General features: G+C 37.0%; 1 protein-coding gene across 2 annotated transcripts; it reads right to left on the reverse strand.

The window, feature by feature from the left end:
* On the reverse strand, positions 1-22,830 carry bag6 (BCL2 associated athanogene 6). Of its 2 annotated transcripts, none has more exons than XM_067365411.1 (25): positions 22,635-22,830; positions 22,046-22,134; positions 21,747-21,864; positions 21,281-21,525; positions 20,357-20,428; positions 17,292-17,414; positions 16,983-17,164; positions 14,184-14,313; positions 12,004-12,207; positions 11,157-11,376; positions 11,014-11,073; positions 9,075-9,394; positions 8,263-8,347; positions 7,717-8,027; positions 6,481-6,736; positions 6,218-6,387; positions 5,263-5,316; positions 4,623-4,725; positions 4,393-4,517; positions 3,770-3,904; positions 2,019-2,072; positions 1,705-1,869; positions 1,353-1,460; positions 1,056-1,202; positions 1-657 (listed from the first exon to the last, which is right to left on the reverse strand). In XM_067365411.1, the coding sequence occupies exons 1-25, from the start codon at positions 22,675-22,677 to the stop codon at positions 562-564; spliced, it is 3,615 nt and encodes a 1,204-aa protein (XP_067221512.1). In that variant the 5' UTR covers positions 22,678-22,830; the 3' UTR covers positions 1-561. The 2 variants fall into 2 exon arrangements, with proteins under 2 accessions (XP_067221512.1, XP_067221511.1); XM_067365410.1 differs by having other exon boundaries at positions 6,481-6,760.
* Between the last annotated feature and the right edge of the window lie 337 nt (positions 22,831-23,167).

The raw sequence follows: 23,167 nt of genomic DNA on the forward strand, positions 1-23,167 counted from the left end.
CAAAAGACCATATAACGCATAATATGCACTAAACTGGTGCAAAATTGTTTAATCTCAAGCATTTTACATTCATGGTTTCAAATTACATAGTTCTTATTGTTTTTTGCAGTGTACCATAGATAAAGCCATAGCAGAGTCATGGGTGAACTGAAAGGCAAGGCATAGTGTTATATAGTCAAAGCTTTAAACAACAGCATCATTGCAAGAATGTAGCTTTCTACTTTATCGGTTCTGTCCTTCTGTTATCAACATGTATTTCCTCTGGATCAGTTACAATACTGTTATTCATCGGACCGAATCATAAAAACAACAGTTTCTGATACATCATGCTGGTGCTTTACACACGTGACTGCGCTGACAAGAAAGAGACGCTAAGCAGATGTCCAGTGAGCGTGGACTTCTCTCACCATCGCCAGCCACGCATGACCAACACATACAATAAAAAGGTATAGATAGAAACAGGAGTGAAGTCGTCTGACAACACATAACTATGCAAATAAAACACACCTCAAACAAGGAACCGGGCTGAGGTGAACGCGTGTAAGCTGGCAGGTACAAAAGTTACGAGTCCGGAGAAAAGGCTTGATGCGTGTTAGGAAACCGTCTAGAATTGTAATCTGGGTCCTCCTTTACTCGTTTCTTGATGTCGTTTTTCAGCTGATCAAAAGAAAAGATTACATCAGTGGGTTTGGTCATATATAGTCATTTCAGGGTCAGTACATAAAAAAAAAAAATGGTTTTAATTACCCGAAGACACTAAATTGATCAACAGTGAAAATAAAGACATTTATAATGTTACAAAAGATTAATTTTAAGTAAACGCTGTTCTTTTGAACTTTCTATTCATCTAAAATCCAGAAAAATGTGTCATGGTTTCCACAAAAAAATTAACAGCACAAAACATACTTTTCAGAAATGTTTCTTGGGCACTAAATCAGTATTTCTGAAGGATCATGTGACACTGAAGACTGGATTAATGGACAATTTAAGCTTTAATAATGTAAATTGTAATAGTATTTCACAATATTGCTATTTTTATATATCTTTCTGCACACCTGTTCACTGTACGCTTCCTGAAGCTCTGGCTTTTCTAAATCCCCTTGTAGGGCATTGGGAGCTGTGATGGGTGTTACGCCGGCTGATTTGGCAGCTTGACTCACTGCCTCTGAGAGTGACAATTTGGGCCCGTCACTCTTTACCATCTAGGAGACACACAACAAGAAAACATTTGTTTGTTGTGATACTTAAGGATGGGCAAGGTTGAAACATTACCATGGCAAACCAGTCTAAATGAATAGAAAAAATAAAATGTACAATTGTTAACATGTAACTGCATGAAACTGAATGTTTACCTTCCTGCGCTTTGCTGGCATCCCATACAGATATGCGTCAGAAAGGGGAGGCTGGGCCTTTATCTTCCTCTGACTGATCTGATCTTGTCTAATGATGGGAACCCACTCCTGCAAACAATACAGCTCATCAAGCCCACACTCACCACAAAATTCAATCTCAAGTTCCATGAACGTGGTACACAAAGATGTCATCAGACGCCTTGAAGGAATGAGATCACGATCAAAGGTGCTCATTTAATACCCACAACAAAATGGACAAAGTTTCATTTTTGATAGAGTAAACGATAAAGGAACGTTTTTCTGTTGTAATAAGGTGAATGTTTTAAGATCAAAATGTGTGGAAATATCTCACTGGAGGCAATGCAGCTGCCCAGGCTTCAGCATCTCTTCCTGCATCCTCTCCTCCAACAGCTCCTTCACCTTCCCTAGCTGGAACTCCCACTGCTCCAGCTTCCTGGGAGGAGGCCAGAGCTTCTTCCGCAGTAGTAGCAGGTGTTGGAGAGAGGCTGTCCCCCATCTGAACCATGTATGGGAGAAGTTACAGGTAAGACCACAGAGTAACACCCAGAAACATGTACATACATATTAAGTCTTCAACATCCAATGAGTTGCATTTCAAACTAAATCTGTTAATCAGCTTCAAACCATCTTTCTATATTTATATACCTCTACGTTCTGAGGCTCAGGATCCTGTGTGGGCCTCTCTACCGATTCTTCACCCTGTAAGAGAGATTGACACATGAATTCTCAAAAGTCAAGGTGAAACACCCTTCGAAACCCATGTACTATAGGGGTGTAATGATACGTGTATTCATCCCGAACCGTCACAGTACAGACGTCACGGTTCGGTGCATACAGTCAGATGACGAATACAGTCAGTCACAGGTGATCCACACTCCAATCCAGAAGGGGGTGCACAGTAATGCAGTGCTGTTTGCTAACAGCCACAACTGGGAAAAAGCGCAGAAGAAGAACAGACGAGATATCTAGATATGTGTTTAATCTCTCAACCAGTGTTTTAACCATGGAAAGACATCAATAAAACAGCTTGAGAATATCACCACATGTAGCATTACATTTACCTCAGGCAAGTCATGTATTGTCCACAGCATGTTAGTTCACTAGAGAAATTAACTCTAGAGAGAAGCATTTCACTAAATATATGCACTATATTAGCTTATAAATTAATTATATTTACTTTACCTGTTAGTAAAGTCTTAATTATTTAATATATGTTATAAATAAATTTGTCATGAAAACAAGTTATGACAGCTGCTGTGTAAAGATTATATTTCAAAAAAAAAATAATTTCAAAAATAATTTTATAATTTGATTTAGAAGTTAATGCAAAATCTGCCTTGTGTGCAATTTAAATATTGTTTTATTATTATTTTAGTGTTGATTATTATATTATTATCTAAAAATAAATAGCAACTGAATATAATAGTTTGGGCTCTGTTGTTAATTTTAACCTTTAATATTATAGTAACATGCAAGAAAGGGCTCCTAGATATAGTTTACAGCATTAGCAGAGATAGAATTTTTTCTTATCATTAAGAAAATGTTAATTATAATTTAATTTATTTAAAAGAGACATAATTTGTTCAATAAACCACTGTTTAATAAAAAAGAAAAAAAAATAAGCAATGTTTCGTTTAGTTTTCTCCCCTGCTGTACCAAACCAGTATTGAAACGTGACTTCAATACAGAGGTTCGTACCAAACCGTCATGTTCGTGTACCGTTACATCCCGTAACTTCCACAGTGTAACATAGGTGCGTTCACACCATGTCAGAATTACCGTAATTACAAGATTCTGACTTGTAAAAATCATTCATGTCCTCATAGAACTCATAATTACAACTCGTAAACTGGTAATCTCTGATTTGAACCCCATGGCTGCTGTACCACCTGATCTCCATTCATTTTGGCATTGATAGTGTTGCCATAGAAATGCATAAATCTATTACTATAGACTGTCTATTACTATCATAAGCTTTATTATGTCAACATTAACTACTGAAGTATTTTTAGAAAGGTGGCATTACCTAAGTGACAGTGACATGACGGAATTTGTTCTCTGCATTTAACCCATCCAAGTTAGTGCACACAGTTTAGGATCAGCGAGTAGTGAACACACACACACACACACCCCAAACCGTGGACACACACACAGCCACAGCAGTGGGCAAGCATTTTTGCTGTGGTGCCTAAAACAATGCCTAAATAGAATGTGCAGGACACATTCAAACCTGCATGAAATATGTTGAATAATGACTTTAACAATTTACACCACTCAAATACAGTTCACTACATCAATCAGTACAGTTCAAACATCAATCACTACCACACTAACCAACCATAACAATTGGCAGCATTTGGTCTGGAAATATGCCATGGGAAGGTGTGGAATCAAACCTGTGTGTGGATGACGTAATGGGTGATCTGTTCCTCTGTGATGGGGATGTGCTCCAGTATCACTTGCAGCCTCATGGTCATCATACTAGTTAACCAGTTCACCAGGCTAGGGTTTACCTCAGCTGACATCGTCCTCTGATAGAGGAGACATGCAAACTCACTTTAGGGATTCATTCAAAGTACATACATTTACATAACCACTATTTTACATAGATTAACTAACTAATTTTACATTTTAATGAAAGGCACAAATATAATAGAAAAAAAAGAGTTTAGTAAATTCCCCATCCAGGCCCTGCAAAGTCATTTTTACATTTTTGTTATATAGCAATTATTTAAAGCTATTTAATTTAATAACTATTTTAATAAGTAATATTTTCAGGTCTTCCATGACTGCAAACCCCCATCTCACATATCTAACTCCTAACGCCTTTATCAAAACAGTTTCCTACTTAAACGCAAATAAATCGAGTTTCCTGCATAAACGCAAGCCCCCACCAACATGGAAATGTCTCCTCCACAATTTTCATTATTCAGCGTTAAAGGTCATAGGATGAACAATAAACGAATAAACAAGACAAAGGGGGTGTAGGAATCAGATATTAGTTGTTTTGGGTACTAACAATGCGGTGGTTGATGACGGAGGTAAGCGCACTTTGTTCTCCATTCAGACAATAGAGGTTGAGGGCCAGACACTCAAAGAGAGCACGGTTGCACAGCTGCAGGAGCCGGGGTCCAAATGTTTGATCTGAGGAAATAAAATAAACATTTACAGTCTTCAAAATGTATGCATGCATTTATGAATCTAATTAGAGACTCATCTCTTCTCACGATGCCTCATGTCTACACATACCGGTGCAATGCAGAATGTGGGTGGCAATGCCTGAAAGTTGCTGTCTGAGAAAAGACCGGTTCGTCTGGGTAATATCAACCCCATCACGGACTGCAACGGTTGACTAGATGGGATTGATAGAAAGTGAACACTTCAAATTTGCAAAACTTATTTTCTTTTCTTTAAGCCAAGCGACATAATTTTTCTATACTTTCAATTTGTACAGACAATCAACTTCATCTAGGTTTGTAAAAAGCACATATTTTGTTTGCAGTCTACCAGTCTTCAGTGTCACATGATTCTTTAGAATTCATTCGTAATATGCCGATTTGGTGCTAATTTTTTTTTTTATTATTATTATTATCAATATGCTTCTCAATTTTGTGTGGAAACCATGACGTGACTTATTTTCTGAATACTTTGATGAATAGAATGTTCAATTCCTTGCTGAATCCAAGTATTAATTTCTTCCAAAAATAATTTTAGTTAATTTTAGACCTCAAACTTTTCAGTGGTAGTGTATAGGTTGATTTTTACAGGTAAACAGACTTCCACTGTAACAACATTTATGCTTGTTACAAACCGAGGGATTGGTGAATTTGACTGTCACAGATGCTTTTCATAACTTGTTTTTAAAGAGTCAAGATCCAGAGATTCTTACAAAACTTTCTGTGATGTATTCCTCAAGTTCAGCGATTAAGTCATCAGCAGCTGCCTATAAAAACAGAAAGAGAAAATAAAAAAGATGGAAAGAAAACAGAAAGAGAGGGAAAATTGAAGAATCAGACAAGGGGAAGCAAAAGTAGTGTACAGGAGGGGATAAAAATGCAAAAATTGTCCAACTACAGACAATTAAGCCTGCAAATAAATTTTCCACTTCTGCATTTTGGAATCCCTTTTAATGTAATTAATTGCACTGTTAAACATTTCTAAAGAATATTATATTCTAGTTATTATTAATATTATTTAAAAAAAATGCAAAAAAATATTTACATTTACCTTTAAACAAATATTTAAACTATTTAAAAATGCAAATATGACTGGGAAATGTATGTATGGGCATTCAAATTCTGAAACTATTCTATGGAGGTAAATTACATGCGTGCCTATAGATAAAAATGCTCTGTTTACAATCTCTGAATGCTGTCTGTGATAACATCTTGTCTGCAAAGCATATGCTAACAACAGTAATCTTTGTAAATAAGTCTTTGTGCTTTATTAAATTTATGTTCCTCTGTGTGTTTGTGTAGAAGTTGTATAATCTATCACTTCTAAAAACAGACAAGGTAAAATGGAAAAAAAAAATTAAAAGCAAACTACACTGACTTCCTGGTTTGCATTGCATTTTAGTCAAAGTAAAACCATGGGATTTTTAGGATGTTAGATTAGGGAACTCCAAAGGAGTCAATATGTTTTGGACTGCTGTTACTCAACATTTTGGATGTTTGGAACCTATTTTAGGTTTTGGAATCTTTACTGATGAGTCAAAACAGGTGTGTTTGATTAAGGAGGCATACAAAATGGGCAAGTTTTGGGGATATTCTAAGAACAGTGTTGGGTATCACTGAACCAGGGCAGCTTGAAAGTGAAAGTGACATATGAAAAATACAACTTACGGTGATGTTGGCTTCTGTGGGTTCACGGCCTTGCAGGAAATGCTCAATGAAGAACTGGGCAAGTTGGGGCTGGATACGACCCAGAGGCTGGTGCTGCCCGTGGAGCAACAACACCATGTCCACCATGGAGAAGTTCTGACACACCAAAGCCAGAAGATCACCAAAGAAACCTAAACACATACCCAGATTCTTTAGTTTCCTCATTCAGCTGACACAAAATGAAAATAAACTAAAAGAAAAAGCATCAACCCCATGGAGCTTACCCATAGCATCTCCAGTACCAGGGGTGAAGATGTTACTAGTCTGGGAGAGTCTCTGGATAAACTGAGCGATGCTCTCAGTTTCATTTTGAGGTGTACCCAGAGAGCCCATCATTGTGGACAGGACGCCCTGCACTATTCCAGTGAAGAGTTCTGGGTTCAAACCTTCACCAGGTGCGGCGGCTCCAGAAGCGGTGGCTGCGTTTGGTGGGGCTGTAGGAGCGGTGGGTGTCGAGGTGGGAGGCTGTCCCGTGGGAGGCTGAGAGAAAAGTGTTTGGGAAGCCTGATGACAGAGATGCATAAAACTGCCTTATACACACCAGCATGCATTACAAAAACCAGTGAGAAAATGGCAGAAACATAGCGTTACTCTTTTTCACACTTAAAGTAAACAAGTGTCGAGAACCAAAAATGGCAAGTAAGAGCCTCAAGATGTATTGATCAAGATAAGTGGTTTGTGTTTTTTTAGGACTGCACAATACATCGGAATAAAACTGATATGGCAATAAGGCGATTATCAGATCACAAATATATGTGATGCAGGTTTCCGAGTAAAGCACGACATTGTGTTTGCTTACACTCTTGCAGCTCATGATATGCTGCTCATATATCATTTGATCCACACTAGAGTTTATTAGTAGCTGACTGAGATGCATCTTTTCAGAGTTCTCGGCCTGCTTGTTTGGTGTGCGCCAGGATTCGAATGGCAGCATTCACAATGTTCAAATGAAGCGCACTAACAGAGCAACCACACCAGGGTTCATTTTAAACTAACCAACATGTCAAGTCTGAACACACCCTAAGAGATTTTTGTAAACTTTTTTTAAGGTTTCTTGCATTGCTTCTTGTAAAGACCGATGTTTGAATACCCATATCAAGTTTTGGCCAAATTGTTTAGCTCCAAAAGGATGGTTCACAAAGAAAAATAAGTCTTTAGAGGGAAAAAAAATCATTTTATTTTCACTCCCTTACAAAATCACCAATCATTCTAGAATGATTATTTCCAAATTTCATCTGATGAAAACTATAGCATTTTTACCCATCGCAATATGCATCACAGAAAAACAATATATCACAATGTGTGTTTCCTCCAATGTTCAGATTTAGAGCTCAACAGCATCTTTTATTGTAAAAACCTACTTTGTACAAAAAAAATGTTTTCGTAAATGTTGACAGAAATGTTGTGTTCCTTGTAATCTTCACTAATATGGAAAAAAGAGTCTATAAAGCCAAATTTACCTGCATGAAGTCTGTGACACCCTGGATGAAGGTAGGGACTCCAGGCATAGTGACTGTTATAGAAGGGCCCTGGCCGCCTGCGGCAACAGCTCCTCCCAGTAGAGACCCCAACAACTGCTCCAGGTTTCCCCCTAAAGGATTTTCCTGAGGGGGTGGCGGTGCAGATCCAGGTTGCGGAGTGCTGGTACTGGTACTACTGGACTGTGTGGGCCCAGAGCCACTGGTGGCAGTTGTGGTGGTGGATGGAGTGCTTGTGGAAGCGGATGTGGAAAAGGTGAATGTTTGTGAAGAGGACGTGGTATTTTGGCTGGCTATGGATACAAAGAACAGCAAGACATATTATACAGTGCCCTAACCAGAGGAATTTTATATTTGTATTTCATAAAATGTCTTCAGTCTACATAGAAAATCAGCAACATCAAGAAGACTGTGACCTCATTTGAGCTTATTCACATGTCAGTTATTAAACAAAGAGCTCATTATGTTATTGACTTCACAAAACACAGGGCAAGTATTATCGCAAGTGCAATTATTATGCAAATATACCCATCTGCCCAGTAGCCCCTGTCAGAAGCTGCCCGACTAGTCCACCGATCATCTGATTAAGAGCAGCAGGAGGAAACTGTCCAGCCTGAGGGAAAACACATGCATCCTTATAAAACCAAACACACAATGAACAAGTCCAAGCCAGACCTATTATAAGAATTGATCATAATGCACAAACACTTCCGCATTTAGCCAACTACAACTCCCAGTGCAGAACATTGTATGGAAATAGTGAGAAAATTAAGCACAAAATTAAAATTTGAGGAAGTGTTCTAAGCTAAACCTATTTAAAAGTTATGGAACTTATTATCACCATCTTTAAAATAATATACTAAAATGTTATGTTTACTATATTTAATAATACATATAAATTTACTATATTGTAATATTAGTAGTAATCGACACTTATTTGAAATATGACAGAAATTACTACCACAATTAATTTATAACATGATACATTTTATCAGGATTCTTTTATAAATGTCAAGTTCAAAAGAACGGTTAGTTAAAATCGAATTTTCTGTAACAATGTGTAGCTCAGCCCCAAAATCAGTTTTGGAAATGGCTTAATATGGCTTGTTGTAGCAGTCTCTCTATTAAGATGTGATAGGAGAAAGTATTTGAACCATTTAATAATCATAATAATAATTAATAAACACTTCCCTTTTTTTAATGAGTTATTTGTTATATATAAATTTAATGGGAAATTACCTAAAACATTATGATCTCAAACAGATTTTCAAATTCCCTGAACTGCCCTTTGTGGTATTTACACTGCTATATTCTAGAAATATCATGGGAATTTCATTCACCTGTCCTGGCTGTTGGCCCATCATCGGTGGAACAGCTGCTCTGAGGTTGAGAGTCGCCCCCCTTGTGGTGAAAGTGGGGCTGGCCATCCTGTGAGTAAAAGAGGGTCTGGTGAAAACCACTCTGGCCTGAGGAGGGTAAGGGGGCATGGGGGGTGGAGTGGAGCCAGAGCCAACGTTTGCTGTAGGTGGGGTGGACTGTTGCCCCTGCTGGCCAGATGAGGCAGCGTTTGCCATGGCCATGGCTTGCTGAGTAACTTGATGCATAATGGCTTGCATGAATTCTGGAGGTAGACCAGGGATCTGAACAGTAGGGGGGGCACCTGCAACATGCAAACATATGTGTATCATATAAAAACATGTTCATGTTGTTGCAGACCACTCAAAATAATTTTATTTCACATACACATAATTATAATTGTACAATTAATTTGTTTTAATATACATAGACACACAAATTGACACATATATTAGGGCTGTTTGATTAATCAAAATTGTAATAAAATCATGACGCAAACGTGCGATTTCAAAACCGCAGAAAGCCCCCGCAGTGTGCAAACTGATTGCAATGCGCCTAAATATAGGGTAACAAAAGAACAGAGTGGGTTTACCATTACAACATGGGAGAAAGCAAGAAACACGGCAGGTGATTACAGGGCAGGATAAGGACTTGCCCCCCCAACAACTATGTGTCTAAGAAAATATTGTTTCAAAATTGTAATATTGATAAAAAAAATTCATGATCGTACTTTGTTGTCCATATCACATAGACATAATATATATATACACCATTCAAAAGTTTGGGTTCAATAAGATTTAAAATGTATTTATTTTTTAAAGAAATTGTGACTTTTATTCAGCAAAGATGGACTAAATTGATCCAAAGTGACAGAATTTTTTTTTTGTTACAGTTGTTTCAAATAAATACTGTTTCTTTCTGACTACACAAGAATCCTGAAAAAATGTATCACGGTTGGGACAAAAATAATAATCAAAAAACTATTCATAGATTAAAGCGGTAGTTCACCCAAAAAAGGAAATTAACTCATGATTTACTCACCCTCAAGCCATCCTAAGTGTATATGACTATCTTTTTTCAGACAAACACAATCGGAGATATTGTTAAAAATATCCTGGCTCTTCCAGGCTTTACCCCAAAAATTGCATCCATCCATCATAAATGTAATCCAGGGGCCCTCTGAGGTGAAGAGATGGGTTTTGTAAGAAAAATATGCATATTTAAAACTTTAATAACTACAATAACTAGCTTACGGCAGATGGCCGTGCACATCGATTTGTGGCGGAAGAGTGACCTCTGACGCATGATGAATGCGGAAGCTCAGAGGATAGAGCAAAACAAAACACTGCTCACGAATTAGAAAATTTTTTAAAGAGAAATGTCAGAGGATTTCAATATAAGAGAAGAGGAGCTTGAGTTTGTTGCACAGACATATGTGTTTGAACCAAACAAAGCTGTCTAAGCTTACGATACTCCTACATACTGCGTCATACATTGTGTCAGGGGTTACTCTTGTGGCACAAGTCTACTTGCGCAGTATGTGTACGGTTGTCTGGCAGAAGCTAGTTATTTTAGTTTATAAAGTTTTAAATATGGACATTTTTCTTACAAAAACCCATCGCTTCACTTCAGAAGGCCTATATTAACCCCCTGGAGCCGTATGGATTATTTTTTATGATGGATGGATGCATTTATTTTGGGCTTCAAAACATGCCCCTCTTCCTGTTCACTACGATTAAAAAGTTTGAAAAAGCCAGGATATTTTTTAAATATATTAGATTGTTTTTTCGTCTGAAAGAAGATAGTCATTTACACCTAGAATGGCTTGAGAATGAGTAAATCATGGGGTAATTTTCATTTTGGGGTGAACTGTCCCTTTAAGTGTCTCTCAGAGGATAAATTTCAAATAATCTAAGGACAAACCAGGCTGTCCAGCACCAGCAGCGTTCTGTTGTCCATTAGCCTGTGTGGCGTTTCCAGAGTCTGAAATATATTAAACAACTTAAAATTAAATTAAATCATTAAATTACACCCCTCCATCCAACACACATACAAATGAAACCCACCATCAATGTTCATCTGCATCATCACTACAGGCTCCATGGTTTGATGACTGATCCGGATGACTCTGGGCCCTGGCTGTCCAGCCTGCTGATTGGCTGGACCAGGCTGACTGGCAGGCGTTGGTCCCTGGCCTTGCTGATCTGATTGGCCAGTTGACTGAGGTTGACCATCAGCTGCTGGTCTGCCATTGGCTGACATGGTCACAGTTGTTCCGAGATTCAACTGCAGGCAAGTTAAAGCAGAACTCAGTAAGATTTGCGAAGCTCCCCCTACAGGTTCCTTCAGTGAATCACACTGTGGTAAATACTCCAAGCGCAGCTCTGGACTACAACGACTACAACGCTCACCAGCGCAAATACAATACAAGAAATCTCGATGGAGGTGGGTAATTTTCGAAATTGTCTTATGAAGTCATAATATATACATTGTTTTTGAATTAACGTAAAGCATTTTGTCACTCTAGCGTGAACGTGAACATGAGGCGAGATTGTGTCGGGTCAGCGAAGCTTAACTTGCAAGTGCTGTTTTCTGGCGGGGGATAGTGCTCGCCTCAAACACACCACTACAAGTCAATTAACCATCGTAAGGACTTAGAAAACTATTTATGAAGGCAAAAAAAGTTACTTAGTTCTGCTTTAAATGACAATTTAACTAACTTGTTTCAGTTAGGCCTACTTTAACAAATTATGTTTATAGACCCTGTGGTCGCAGTATTTCCTGAAACTTTGGAAAATGTACATTTTCCAAAAACACCTCAGTAGTCATCTATGAAGTGCTCTACAAAACTTTCACTTTCAGTGTTATGTACCACGTTTCCTACTGCACGAGTCTCACAGACCACATCTTTACCTGCATGGGGAGGTGATGCACGCCTCCTGGAGCCAGTACAGAGGAGGTGTAGTGGGACATGGGGCGAATAACATGCAGGTGTCGAGGAGGGTTGCTCAGGAGGTTACACCGCAAGTCACTCAGGGCGACGAGGGCGTTTCCCAGGAGACGGAGGGCCTCCCCCACGAGGTTGAGAATGCGCTGGTCCTCATCCCTCTCTTGGGTCTGTTTTTCAAAAAAAAAAAAGGATTTAACTCTTCTACCCATTCAATGAGATCATGCTCAAATGCCAATTAATCAACCTACTTTAAATTAATAAAATAATTACATTCCTTTAAAATCTATGAAAAGAAAATACTACTATATTCAGTCAGCCAAATTTTGATTTAGAGTTCAAGTTTTGCTTATTTAGATGATTTTTACTATATACAATACCATATGAAAGTTTGGGGTCTGTAAGATTCGTTTAATGTTTTTTAAAGAAGTTTTAATAACACTTCCTTGTCCTTGTTAGAAGTTAAATGTAGTTTCTATAGTAATAACAATAAATTACGCATTATTACATGCAACCCTAACCCTAATAATAAGTATATGTAGTAGGCTTGCACCATCCGTCGTTTTGATTATTTATAGTAATAAAAATAATTTAGTTCAGTTAGAGAATAGACACTACAATTAAAAACTGAACACATCTGCTCAATTCAGCGTGGGCCGAACAAGAGTAGCAGCACAGACCAGCAGCAGGGGTCAGATTTCACCTCGTCCATTTTGCATTAATCTTGACTGACAAGACAATGCCGGGAGATTTGATTTTAAAGTGAAATGTAAAAGCACCTTAAGTTTGTCATTGTACTATTTTGTTCTTGTGTTTTTGTTAAGGATAATAATGAACCCAGCATTCAAGCAGTTGCCACCCAAGAATTGCTGCCAATTCGAAAGTGAAAGTAAAATGTGCATGGCTGCAATGGCATTCACAATGGTGCGTGTCCTCTGGCTGCAACGTAAAAAAAAAAATAAAAAATAGGGAAAACCCCACTGAAAAGAGGAAGAATTTCCTCACCGTCAAATCCATAATATGTAGTTATTAATTAATATTACTCAGTACTTAAATAAAATAGTTTAACTGAAGTTTCTTTTGTTCAGCAAGGCTGCATTTGTGATTCAAATACAGAAAAACTTTTAATATTTTGAAATACTATTACAATTTTTAAAAAATTATATATTAGATATATTAAAACAACATATTTTAAAATTATGTAATTTATTTACGTGATGGTAAAGCTGAATTTTCAGCATCATTACTCCAGTCTTCAGTGTCACATGATCCTTCAGAAATCATTCTAATATGCTGATTTGCTGCTCAAGAAACATTTCTTATTATCAAATTAGAAATATTTTCAAAATAGTCAATGCTGATACATTTTCTATTCAGGATTATTTGACACCTCTTAGAAACCTGCAAAAAAAAAAAAAAAAAAAATCTATTTTTTTTTATAATTTGTGCTTAATTAGACTACTCTTTTAATTGAACATTAGAAACCTACATTAATGCACACATTTAAATACAAATACTGATAGAAGATCTGATCTAATATCTTGACATGAAAATGAAATAATCACTAAATACTGATATACAGTCAAACCAAAATGTATTCAGACACCTTGATCATTTCATTCATTAATAGTTTATTCGTAATAGTTTAAAAAAATGTAATAAAATATGACAAGATCTCAGAATTAAAATGTGTCAGAAAAACTTAATCTTAATTATGTCAGATAACACTTAAGCAAAACATGGTCAGGTCAAAGTGTCTGAATAATTTTTGTCCCAGGTTTTTTATCAATTTTACTGGAAATTTACTGTATGAAGAATTTTTGGGTATAATATGTCACCGTTTACTTTATTTTGCTATCCTCACTTACATTAATGAACAATAGTGTCCTGCACCCACTAGCAAAAATATATAAATAAAATGTATGAATAATTTTTGGTTTGACTGTATGACTGCATCTCTAGTCTAAATTTCACAACTCACAAGTTTTTTATATTTTTGTCCACTGAAAATGTGAAAAGATTTTTTAATGTTCTGTTGGCTGACTGATCTTGATTTCCAAATTCTTATGCTTTCACATTCAAGTAAATATGGAGAATGGCTAAGGTCTACAGAGAGGACAACATTTATGAGGAGTGGGCTTCTTACATTGTTGTTGTAGTCTGCAGTTGTGGCCGCCTCTAGAATGAGGTGAGCTCTCTGAATGAAGGGCTGGAGTCTCTCCTCCACTCTCCTCAGCTCTGTTAACATCTCCACCATCTCAGCCGGGCTTGGGTGGCTGATGGGAAGACAGCATCATCATAAATCAATATTCCTAAATGCAATTTGCTTTAAAACATTGATTGTCAGGGCATCACTAATGGATTTAATAAGCTTGAGATACTGAAAATAAAAACGCACAGTCTCAGATAAGCTGCTGCTTGGTTTATATCACTGTGTAAGTGCAAGTGCAGTAGAGTATTATTAAGTATATAGTGAATAAATCAAACAAAACAGGCTCTGCTTAGTCAACTAAAGACGGCTTACACTTAACATAACCTTTTGTTTGACACTCAAAAAGCAAGTCACTAGAGGTAAGAATGGTGGTTTGTTTGACTTTTAAAACTGGTGAGTAGGATACAGAGGTAACAGAAATAGTGGGAGCTTCGCTTTTCAGTGGCTTAGCAAAGGCATATTACCATAGCTAAACTCCCACTGTCGGTTTTAATCGTCTCCGCTGATTAACTGCGCATGAAACTGAGAAAATGACTCATCATCTATGTGGAGTGCTATTGTATGTATTATATTATATGAACTGTACAGTTTTTGATAAAACAACACTGAACATGTGGCTTAGAGTCAATGTCTCAACTCAACAATAAAACCATTGTTAATATTTTACCTAGGGAGAAAACCATGACAAATTATTAGGGAACCAGGTAATAAATAAAAAATATATGATAAAAATTAACAGTAAAATAAAAGGTACTTTTGCAGCCTAAATGGGAAAACTTATTTAAGGCTATTACATAAGTTATTTAACAGTAAGCTGCATTTTACGTTTACATTTAATCATTTAGCAGACGCTTTTATCCAAAAGTGACTTATAAATGAGAACGATAGAAGCAATTAAACAAAAAGGCATCAATATGTAAGTGCTGTGACAAGTTCCAGTTAGTATAGCACATCACACATAGCAAGATTTTTTTTTTAATGAAAAGAAAAAAAAAAAACGGAAAAAGCGTTAGTATTTATGGGTCAAGTGTTGATGATAAAGATGCGTCTTTAGTTGTTTCTTGACAATTGGTTGGACTAAGTTAGGCAGGTCATTCCACCAGCACGGAAGTTTGCTAGCTTACTTAGTATATACTATCAATCAAGTTTGGGGTCAGTAAAAAACTGTTTTAAACAAATGAATACTTTTATTTAGCAAATTAATATTTCAAATAAATACTGCTCTTTTCAACTTTATATTAAGAAAAGAATCCTGAAAAAAATATATAAAGTAGCACAACTGTTTACAACATTGATAATAAGAAACACTTCTTGCACACCAAATCATATTAGAATGATTTCTGAAGGGTCATGTGACACTGAAGACTGGAGTAATGATGCTGAAAATTCAGCTTTGCATTCACAGGAATAAATATATTACATATAAAATATATTAAAATAGAAAACAGTAATTTTAAATTGTAATAATATTTCATAATTATTACCATTTTACTGATCAAATAAATGATTAATGAGACTTCTTTCTAGGATCTTATCGACCCTAAATTAAATTATATATATGTAGAAATAGAACTATTTACAGCTCAGCAAAATGTTATTTTTCTAAAGCAGTGAGGTTAATCAAAGAGACAAACCCACATTTCTTAACCTGATGTCAAATGTCAATAATGTCAAGGTAGACTTAAGAGATGCCTACTCGTTCACTACTGAAACTCTGTCTCCCAGTTAAAAAGAACTTCCTCTGTTTTTTCTCATGCTGTAGGCGGTTGATTTTAAAGTGTCTGTACATTTCCTACAAATTTCATTTTTGGGCCAAACCAAAAGGTAAAATGAGACAAAAAGGTGTTTATGAAACTGGAAGACAGAAACTCACATTTCATTTTTCCAAATAGTTAGTCATTCTTCAGTAAGACACAAAAATCAATCTTTCATGTGGCAATTCACTAGTAATTTAAATGGGGACGTTTTTAGTAAACAGCCATAGTTTGAGGAAAAATAAAAAATGAAAAAAATAGAATCGTACATTCAATTTTCATTTGGGGTTTTCTTATTTATAATAGGGGTGAGACAAGTTCATTTGTGTCACATGCATCATAATTACCAAGTCATAATTCTTCCAAAAACAAACTTTAGAAATCACCAGATTTCTTCCCACATGAAGCCATGACAGGGACAGGGTAGGAGGAAGTTTGAGCACCTACAAACCTTTACCAGACTTAGAGTAAACTAATAGTCAACCATCTAAGTGGACATTCTCAGATCTATTAAAAACATACCCCTAAAATGCCCCGATCTGTTAAAATAACATCAGTGTGAATAACTGATGACTAAAACAATGACAGACACATCATGATCGATATTTGCAAGATGGTTAGTCTTATTTGAATTTCTTGATGTACATTTTGACTGATAACTTCACTATAATTAATGCCCTGGTTCAAGAAGAACAAAAAAAGCAAAACACAAAAACGAATAGTCCATTGCTTCATCCAAGAATGCAAATTGTGCTTATACCATTACAAACTCATGCCATTAACAAACACATATAGCTCTTTCACATACAACAGCAGTGATCAAGATCACAAAACAGTGAACAACGATCAAAAACACCATTAAAGCAGTTTAAACTACTCTGTATATGCCTGATAAAATGGGGGGAACCCCCTTTATCAATAAAGATTTATTATATTAAGCAAAATAATTAAAGTATGATTATGCCTAAACTGGTCCTACCTGAGGCCTGCTGGAGGGGCTGAAGCACCCTCAGTTTGGGTGGAGGAGGAGGAGGATGGTGGGGTACTGGACGGAGGAGGAGAAGTATCCATGGGCTGTGCAGAAGGAGATGGAGTGGAAGTGGAGGAGGTGGGTGGAGGTGCAGAGTCGTCCTGGGAAGATGAAGCATCTGTGGGCTGCCCCTATTAATAAAGACAGAGATGAAGGAATAATCAAAGAATCAATAAGAAAGGTGCATGCACATTTATTCCTCCTGATACCTGGGTATGCAATTAGCTAAGCAAGATAATTGTCAACGAAATCGCTTACCTCCAGTCTTTGGATCACAGCATTGGTGTCTCTCAGCAAGTTCTCAGCCAATAGCAGCCGCAGTCTGGGCTCACTTTGCAATGACTGGTCCAAATCTATCTGAACATTCACAGAGCCATTGGTCTGGAAGAAAGAAAGAGTATAAAGATACACATATATAGAAATATATAATACATACTTTTTTGCTTAAGAAAATCTGTTCAAATCGTTACATATGTCTCAAAGATAAATGTAAATCGGATGATATATGTATATGTGGGAAAGATGTCGTTGTGGGTCTCTGTTGGTAGAAATCGCGTTCGGGGGGAGGAATGGGAAAGCAAGGGCACCGCGATGCGACCACAAAGGGCACTTTCACTTCCATGATCAAAGAGGCAGGGGTTCCCCCCCAAAAAAAAATACATAAAAAAAAACAGTGGTACTATACAGTCTTCATATCTGCTGTAAATTTGTAAATGTACTGATTAGCATGGAAGTTGAACCAAAATATTGCTAAAACAACTTTTTCTATGCATACAAAAAACCTATGGAACTTACTTTATAAAATATAGGCCTAAACGTAATGGGTAAGTAAATATTAATATAAACCAAGATTACATGCTGCTAGTGATCATTAGTAGTTTATATTAGGTGTAACAAAGGAATGCGATATTTTATATTATACTGAAAATATATTATTAAGCATTCCCCCCAGAAAGAGATCGCGAATGGACCTTGTTTTCAGCAGTGACAGAAAAAAAGGGAACAGTGGTAATGGTGAGCCTGAAAGCGGACTGGGACCTCAATGCTTTTACTTTTCACATTTCACGAAGCAATCAAACCACAAAGGACCCACAAAAAAAACACCTCCAGAGGTGGTCTGAGTACGGTTCGCTTTTGGGTCCTTTTAGGGGGTCTGAGATCACTTGGTTTGTTCACTTATACATGCTGAACGCTCCAAGAGCGTTTGAAAGGGCTAATAAAACTAGGTGTGAAAATACCCTTATGCCCATTTCACACTGCAAGCATGAGAGTCGCGTGAGCGGCACGTGAGCGTAACTACACCATCACTGCAGCTGCAGAGACGCGAGAGTATTCACACTGCATATATATACATATAAAGTGAGCATTTCTTTACAAAGACAGCTATAAATGTGTTTTTATAAGTTGGTCATTTTTTAAACTTGAGAGTCTTGAAAGTTTGTTAACATGGGGAGGTATACAACATTCTCATATAAACGTAATAAATAAATACAAATAAATAAAAGTGTCATCCATTGCTACACACGAATGAGGTAAGCTTTGTGTTTTACATCATCTGCCGCGTGCACGTTTACAAGACCGCAAACTCTGCGAAAAAAGGCAGCAAACTCAGGTTTGATTTGAGTATGCTGCAGCCTATATATATATATATATATATATATATCTCTGTGTAATAACTAAAATAATGTTTATATATCATATTTTCTGGCTGGTTTACTTTAGTTTTTTTTTATAATACACCATACTTTAACCCAAACTGAATAATTAAAAACAAGTTTATATGGGTAAATCTTCTATAATTATTTTTGGTTCTTAATTTTCTTTTCTGTCATACTCAAATTCTTGTTAAAACACATTAGACATGCGTATTCTGTGCATTTTGAACACTTTGTGTGTCAAATTATATTTATTTTGTCCATCAAAAGTGTGCTTTCACTTTAATTGAGTGTCAGCAGCGCAGCAAAAATAGACTCGGTGCCGAAACCCCCGCTTCACTGCTGCTTACGCGACGCTCCTGCTTTACGCTTACGCGCTGCTCCTGCTGCGTTTGTGAATGCATCCGTTGGTTAACATGGGCGCTGAAAAAAATAAGCTCAGCTTACGCTTGCAGTGTGAAACAGGCCTTAGATTACACTTTTTTTTGTTTTGTTTTACTCAAATTAGGGTGATGCAAAAATGAGTACACCCCACAACAGAAACTACTACATCTAGTACTTTGTATGGCCTCCATGATTTTTAATGACAGCACCAAGTCTTCTAGGCATGGAATGAACAAGTTGGTGACATTTTGCAATATCTATCTTTTTCCATTCTTCAAGAATGACCTCTTTTAGAGACTGGATGCTGGATGGAGAGTGATGCTCAACTTGTCTCTTCAGAATTCCCCATAGGTGTTCGATTGGATTCAGATCCGGAGCCACTGAATCACTTTCACCCTGATCTTCTTCAGAAATCCAACAGTGGCCTTAGATGTGTGTTTAGGATCATTGCCATGTTGGAAAAGTGCACATCAACCAAGGGCACGGAGTGATGGTAGCATCTTCTCTTTCAGTATAGAGCAGTACATCTGTGAATTCATGATGCCATCAATGAAATGCAGCTCCCGACACCAGCAGCTCTCATGCAGCCCCACATAAGGACACTGACACCACCATGTTTCACTGTAGGCACCATGCATTTTTCACCTTTGCGACGCCATACAGTTTTGAAGCCATCAGTTCCAAAAACATTTATCTTGGTCTCGTCACTCCAGAGTATAGAGTCCCAGTAGTCTTCATCTTTATTAGCATGGGTCCTGGCAAAGTCTAGGTGGGTTTTTTTGTGCCTGGGCTTTAGGAGAGGCTTCTTTCGTGGTCGGCACACATGCATGCTATTCCTCTGCATTGTACGTATTATTATTGTAGGAGCCCTCCAAAACCAAATTAGGAACCTTTAAAATAGTATAATGCAGGCACTTTAAAATGTAATTTATTTCTATGATGGCTAAGGAGCCATTTCAGCATCATCACTCCAGTCTTCAGTGTCACATTATACCTTGATCATTCATGTTAGTTCATAGTACATTAACTAATGTTAAGAGATACAACTTTAAACTGTATTAGTATGTTGAAATGAACAATGAAAAAGTATAATAGGTTTGTTGCTCAAGAAACATTTCTTATTATCAATGTTGAAAATAGTTGTTGCTTAATATTTTTGTGAAAATTTGACAGAAATCTTTTGTAACATGTTTTACTCTCACATTTGGTCAATCTAATGTATCCTTGCTGAATAAAAGGTTTTATTTATTTATTTTTTAATCTTTAGTTCACAAGGGTACTCACCCCGGTGCTGGTACTGACTCGTGGATTCCTTGCATTTTCTCCCAGGCCTGTCATCATCTGCTGAATGGACATCTGACGAAAGAGAACACATTAATCAAAAAGGACAAAAAAATAAATAAATCAAGCAATGCAGTCATATTAAAGGATTAGTCCACTTTTAAATAAACTTTTCCTGATAATTTACTCACCCCCATGTCATCCAAGATGTCCATGTCTTTCTTTCTTCAGTCGAAAATAAATTAAGGTTTTTGATGAAAACATTCCAGGATTATTCTCCATATAGTGGACTTCAATGGACTCCAAACGACTGAAGGTCAAAATTACAGTTTCAGTGCAGCTTCAAAGGGCTTTAAACGATACCAGACGAGGAATAAGGGTCTTAACTAGTGAAACGATTGGTTATTAAAAAAAAAAAAAAAACGGTATATGCTTTCTAAACACAAAATATCGCCTTGAACATACTTCAGGTTTCCTCATTCTTCAAAACGAAACTGGCGCTGCGTTTGTTCCGTAAGTAGAATAGGGAAGGCGTAGGACATACAGCATAAGCGTTTTGAAGAATGCGGAAACCTGAAGTATGTTCAAGGCGATATTTTGTGTTTATAAAGCAAACAGTTGTATTTTTTTCTAAAATGACCGATCGATTCACTAGATAAGACTCTTATTCCTCGTCTGGTATCGTTTAAAGCCCTTTGAAGCTGCACTGAAACTGTAATTTTGACCTTCAAACGTTTGGAGGCCATTGAAGTCCACTATAAGGAGAAAAATCCTGGAATGTTTCATCAAAAACCTTAATTTATTTTCAACTGATGAAAAAAAGACATGAACATCTTGGATGACATGGGGGTGAGTAAATTATCAGGAAAGGTTTATTTAAAAGTGGACTAATCCTTTAAGCCACCTGAGCATAAAAAAAATCTCTACCTGAATCTGCTGAGGGTCCATAATGTTAACCGGAACATTAAATGTACCCAGCATGACATAGCTGTTGGCGTTGCGGTCATGTGTAGGCCCAAGAGGGGTCCCTTGGGAGCTACTGGTTGAATTTGGGTTCTGACTTCCTCCCTGTGTCACCCCAGAGGACCCTGGTACACCACCCGAGCCGGAGCCCTGTTGGGTGGTCTGCGGTGGGGCCCTCTCTACGAGGTGAATGACTTTTCCATCCACATCTAGATAGAGGTGGGAACAGTACAGAAAAAGTCACAAATCTGCAAAGGGGATATTATTCAAAAGCACATGCTGAGTTGGAAAAAGAAAAAAAAACATGTAGTTTTGCTAAGTAATTCAAAAGAATTGCTTTCTACGGAATTATATTCAAGAAGTAACAATAGCAAAAATGGAGATTATATGTATTTGATTTGATGTGCTGGTTTTATGCAAATCAACTCACTGTACTCTGTTAGGGTTTTCTCATCTTGAAGTACTCTGCCCTGATAAATGAGTCTTTGTTTGTCAACAGGAATTCCAACGGAAGGCGATATGTGCTCCTTGAACTCTTTCACGGTCATCTACAAAGTGAAACAAGAAGCTGTCATTTCAAAACACAATTGGCAATGGACTACTGTTTCAGTCTGCGGTCACATAATTTGTTATTCACCTTGAATTGTGGTGGAATGAATAACATTAGTCATCAGCTTAAAGGGCACGTGATAATGTGCATAATAAAATAAAATAAAAACTCCAGCTCACCTGTGCCTGAACTGTGTAACTCCTGCTCTGGGAGTCCAGGGTTTTCACAGTCACTTCTATGGTACTGCTTGCTTGTTCTTCCATTCTGTCTGTATTATGCAAGAAAACAATAATAACCATGAAGAAAGTTTAAAGAAAACACCTGCTTTCACTGAATACATAAAATTGAGCTACACGGTATCACTGTGACGAGGAAAACCGTGTTGTTTCACACAGGCCACAACTTATACCCAACTGTCAAGCACACAGCAGCTTTCCAGAAATGTCTTGCTTTAACAAGAAGCATATTCTAGAAACATGTCTTCAAGACCGTAAAGAGCAATTAGCTAAAGTATAAACTGAAAAGATTATATCCAAAGTCCAAAACACCTGCTACAAACAACATGCTAACAGTCAGTTGCTGCTAAATAACCATCAAACTAGTGTTAAGCCAGCGTTTTTAAACACACCATATGTCCATTTATTAAAAATGCATAGCTTATTCACCCATTTCGACTGGCTGTCAGTGATAAACAGAACAACAATAAGTAATAATCAGACAAATTAAAGTGCGCTCGAGAACATGCTAGCTCGCCAATGTTTATCCTACCTCGAGACGCGGTTATTCCTGGTTGAAATTCGTTGTTTTGCATATACGTTAAGGTTTATGGGTTTACTAACAGTGTGGTTGTATTTTGTGCTTGCTGGTATAAAACCGACTAGTTAAAACATTATTGATGTAGCGAAGCTAACTGCCTCGCGCTATCATGCTAGCCGGTGTCGCGCGACAAGCTCGAGGAAGTATACGATGACGTCACAACGTCCACATCAACTTCTTCTCTGAAGGACTGTAAGATTAAAAATTATAAATTATCATATTGGCATATGAGGTATTAGTTCGTTTAGTTTTAGTAGTAATAATGATGAAGTTTAGTTGAAAATTAAAATATTGTTTTACACGGTCGCTGTTGTTTACCCAAACAGATGCATACATAAGGCTTCCAGGCACTTGTGTAGGCCTTTTTTGGCATAGAGAGAGCGAGAAAGAAAGAAACATCACTTCTAATGCACATCTAACAAATTCACTGAGGTAAGAACTTGAATGCCGTCATGAGATTTAGACATTAAAACACAAAACTCTTA

This window comes from Chanodichthys erythropterus, chromosome 17 (assembly GCF_024489055.1).
Source record: "Chanodichthys erythropterus isolate Z2021 chromosome 17, ASM2448905v1, whole genome shotgun sequence".
Lineage (NCBI taxonomy): Eukaryota > Metazoa > Chordata > Actinopteri > Cypriniformes > Xenocyprididae > Chanodichthys > Chanodichthys erythropterus.

Coding starts and splice junctions, on each gene's coding strand:
- bag6 (XM_067365410.1), bottom strand. CDS start 22,677: ATGCAAAACAACGAATTTCAACCAGGAATAACCGCGTCTCGAG. Junction 21,865..22,045: donor GTTACACAGTTCAGGCACAG/GTGAGCTGGAGT, acceptor TTCACTTTGTAG/ATGACCGTGAAAGAGTTCAA. Junction 12,208..14,183: donor CTGCAGACTACAACAACAAT/GTAAGAAGCCCA, acceptor TTTGAAAAACAG/ACCCAAGAGAGGGATGAGGA.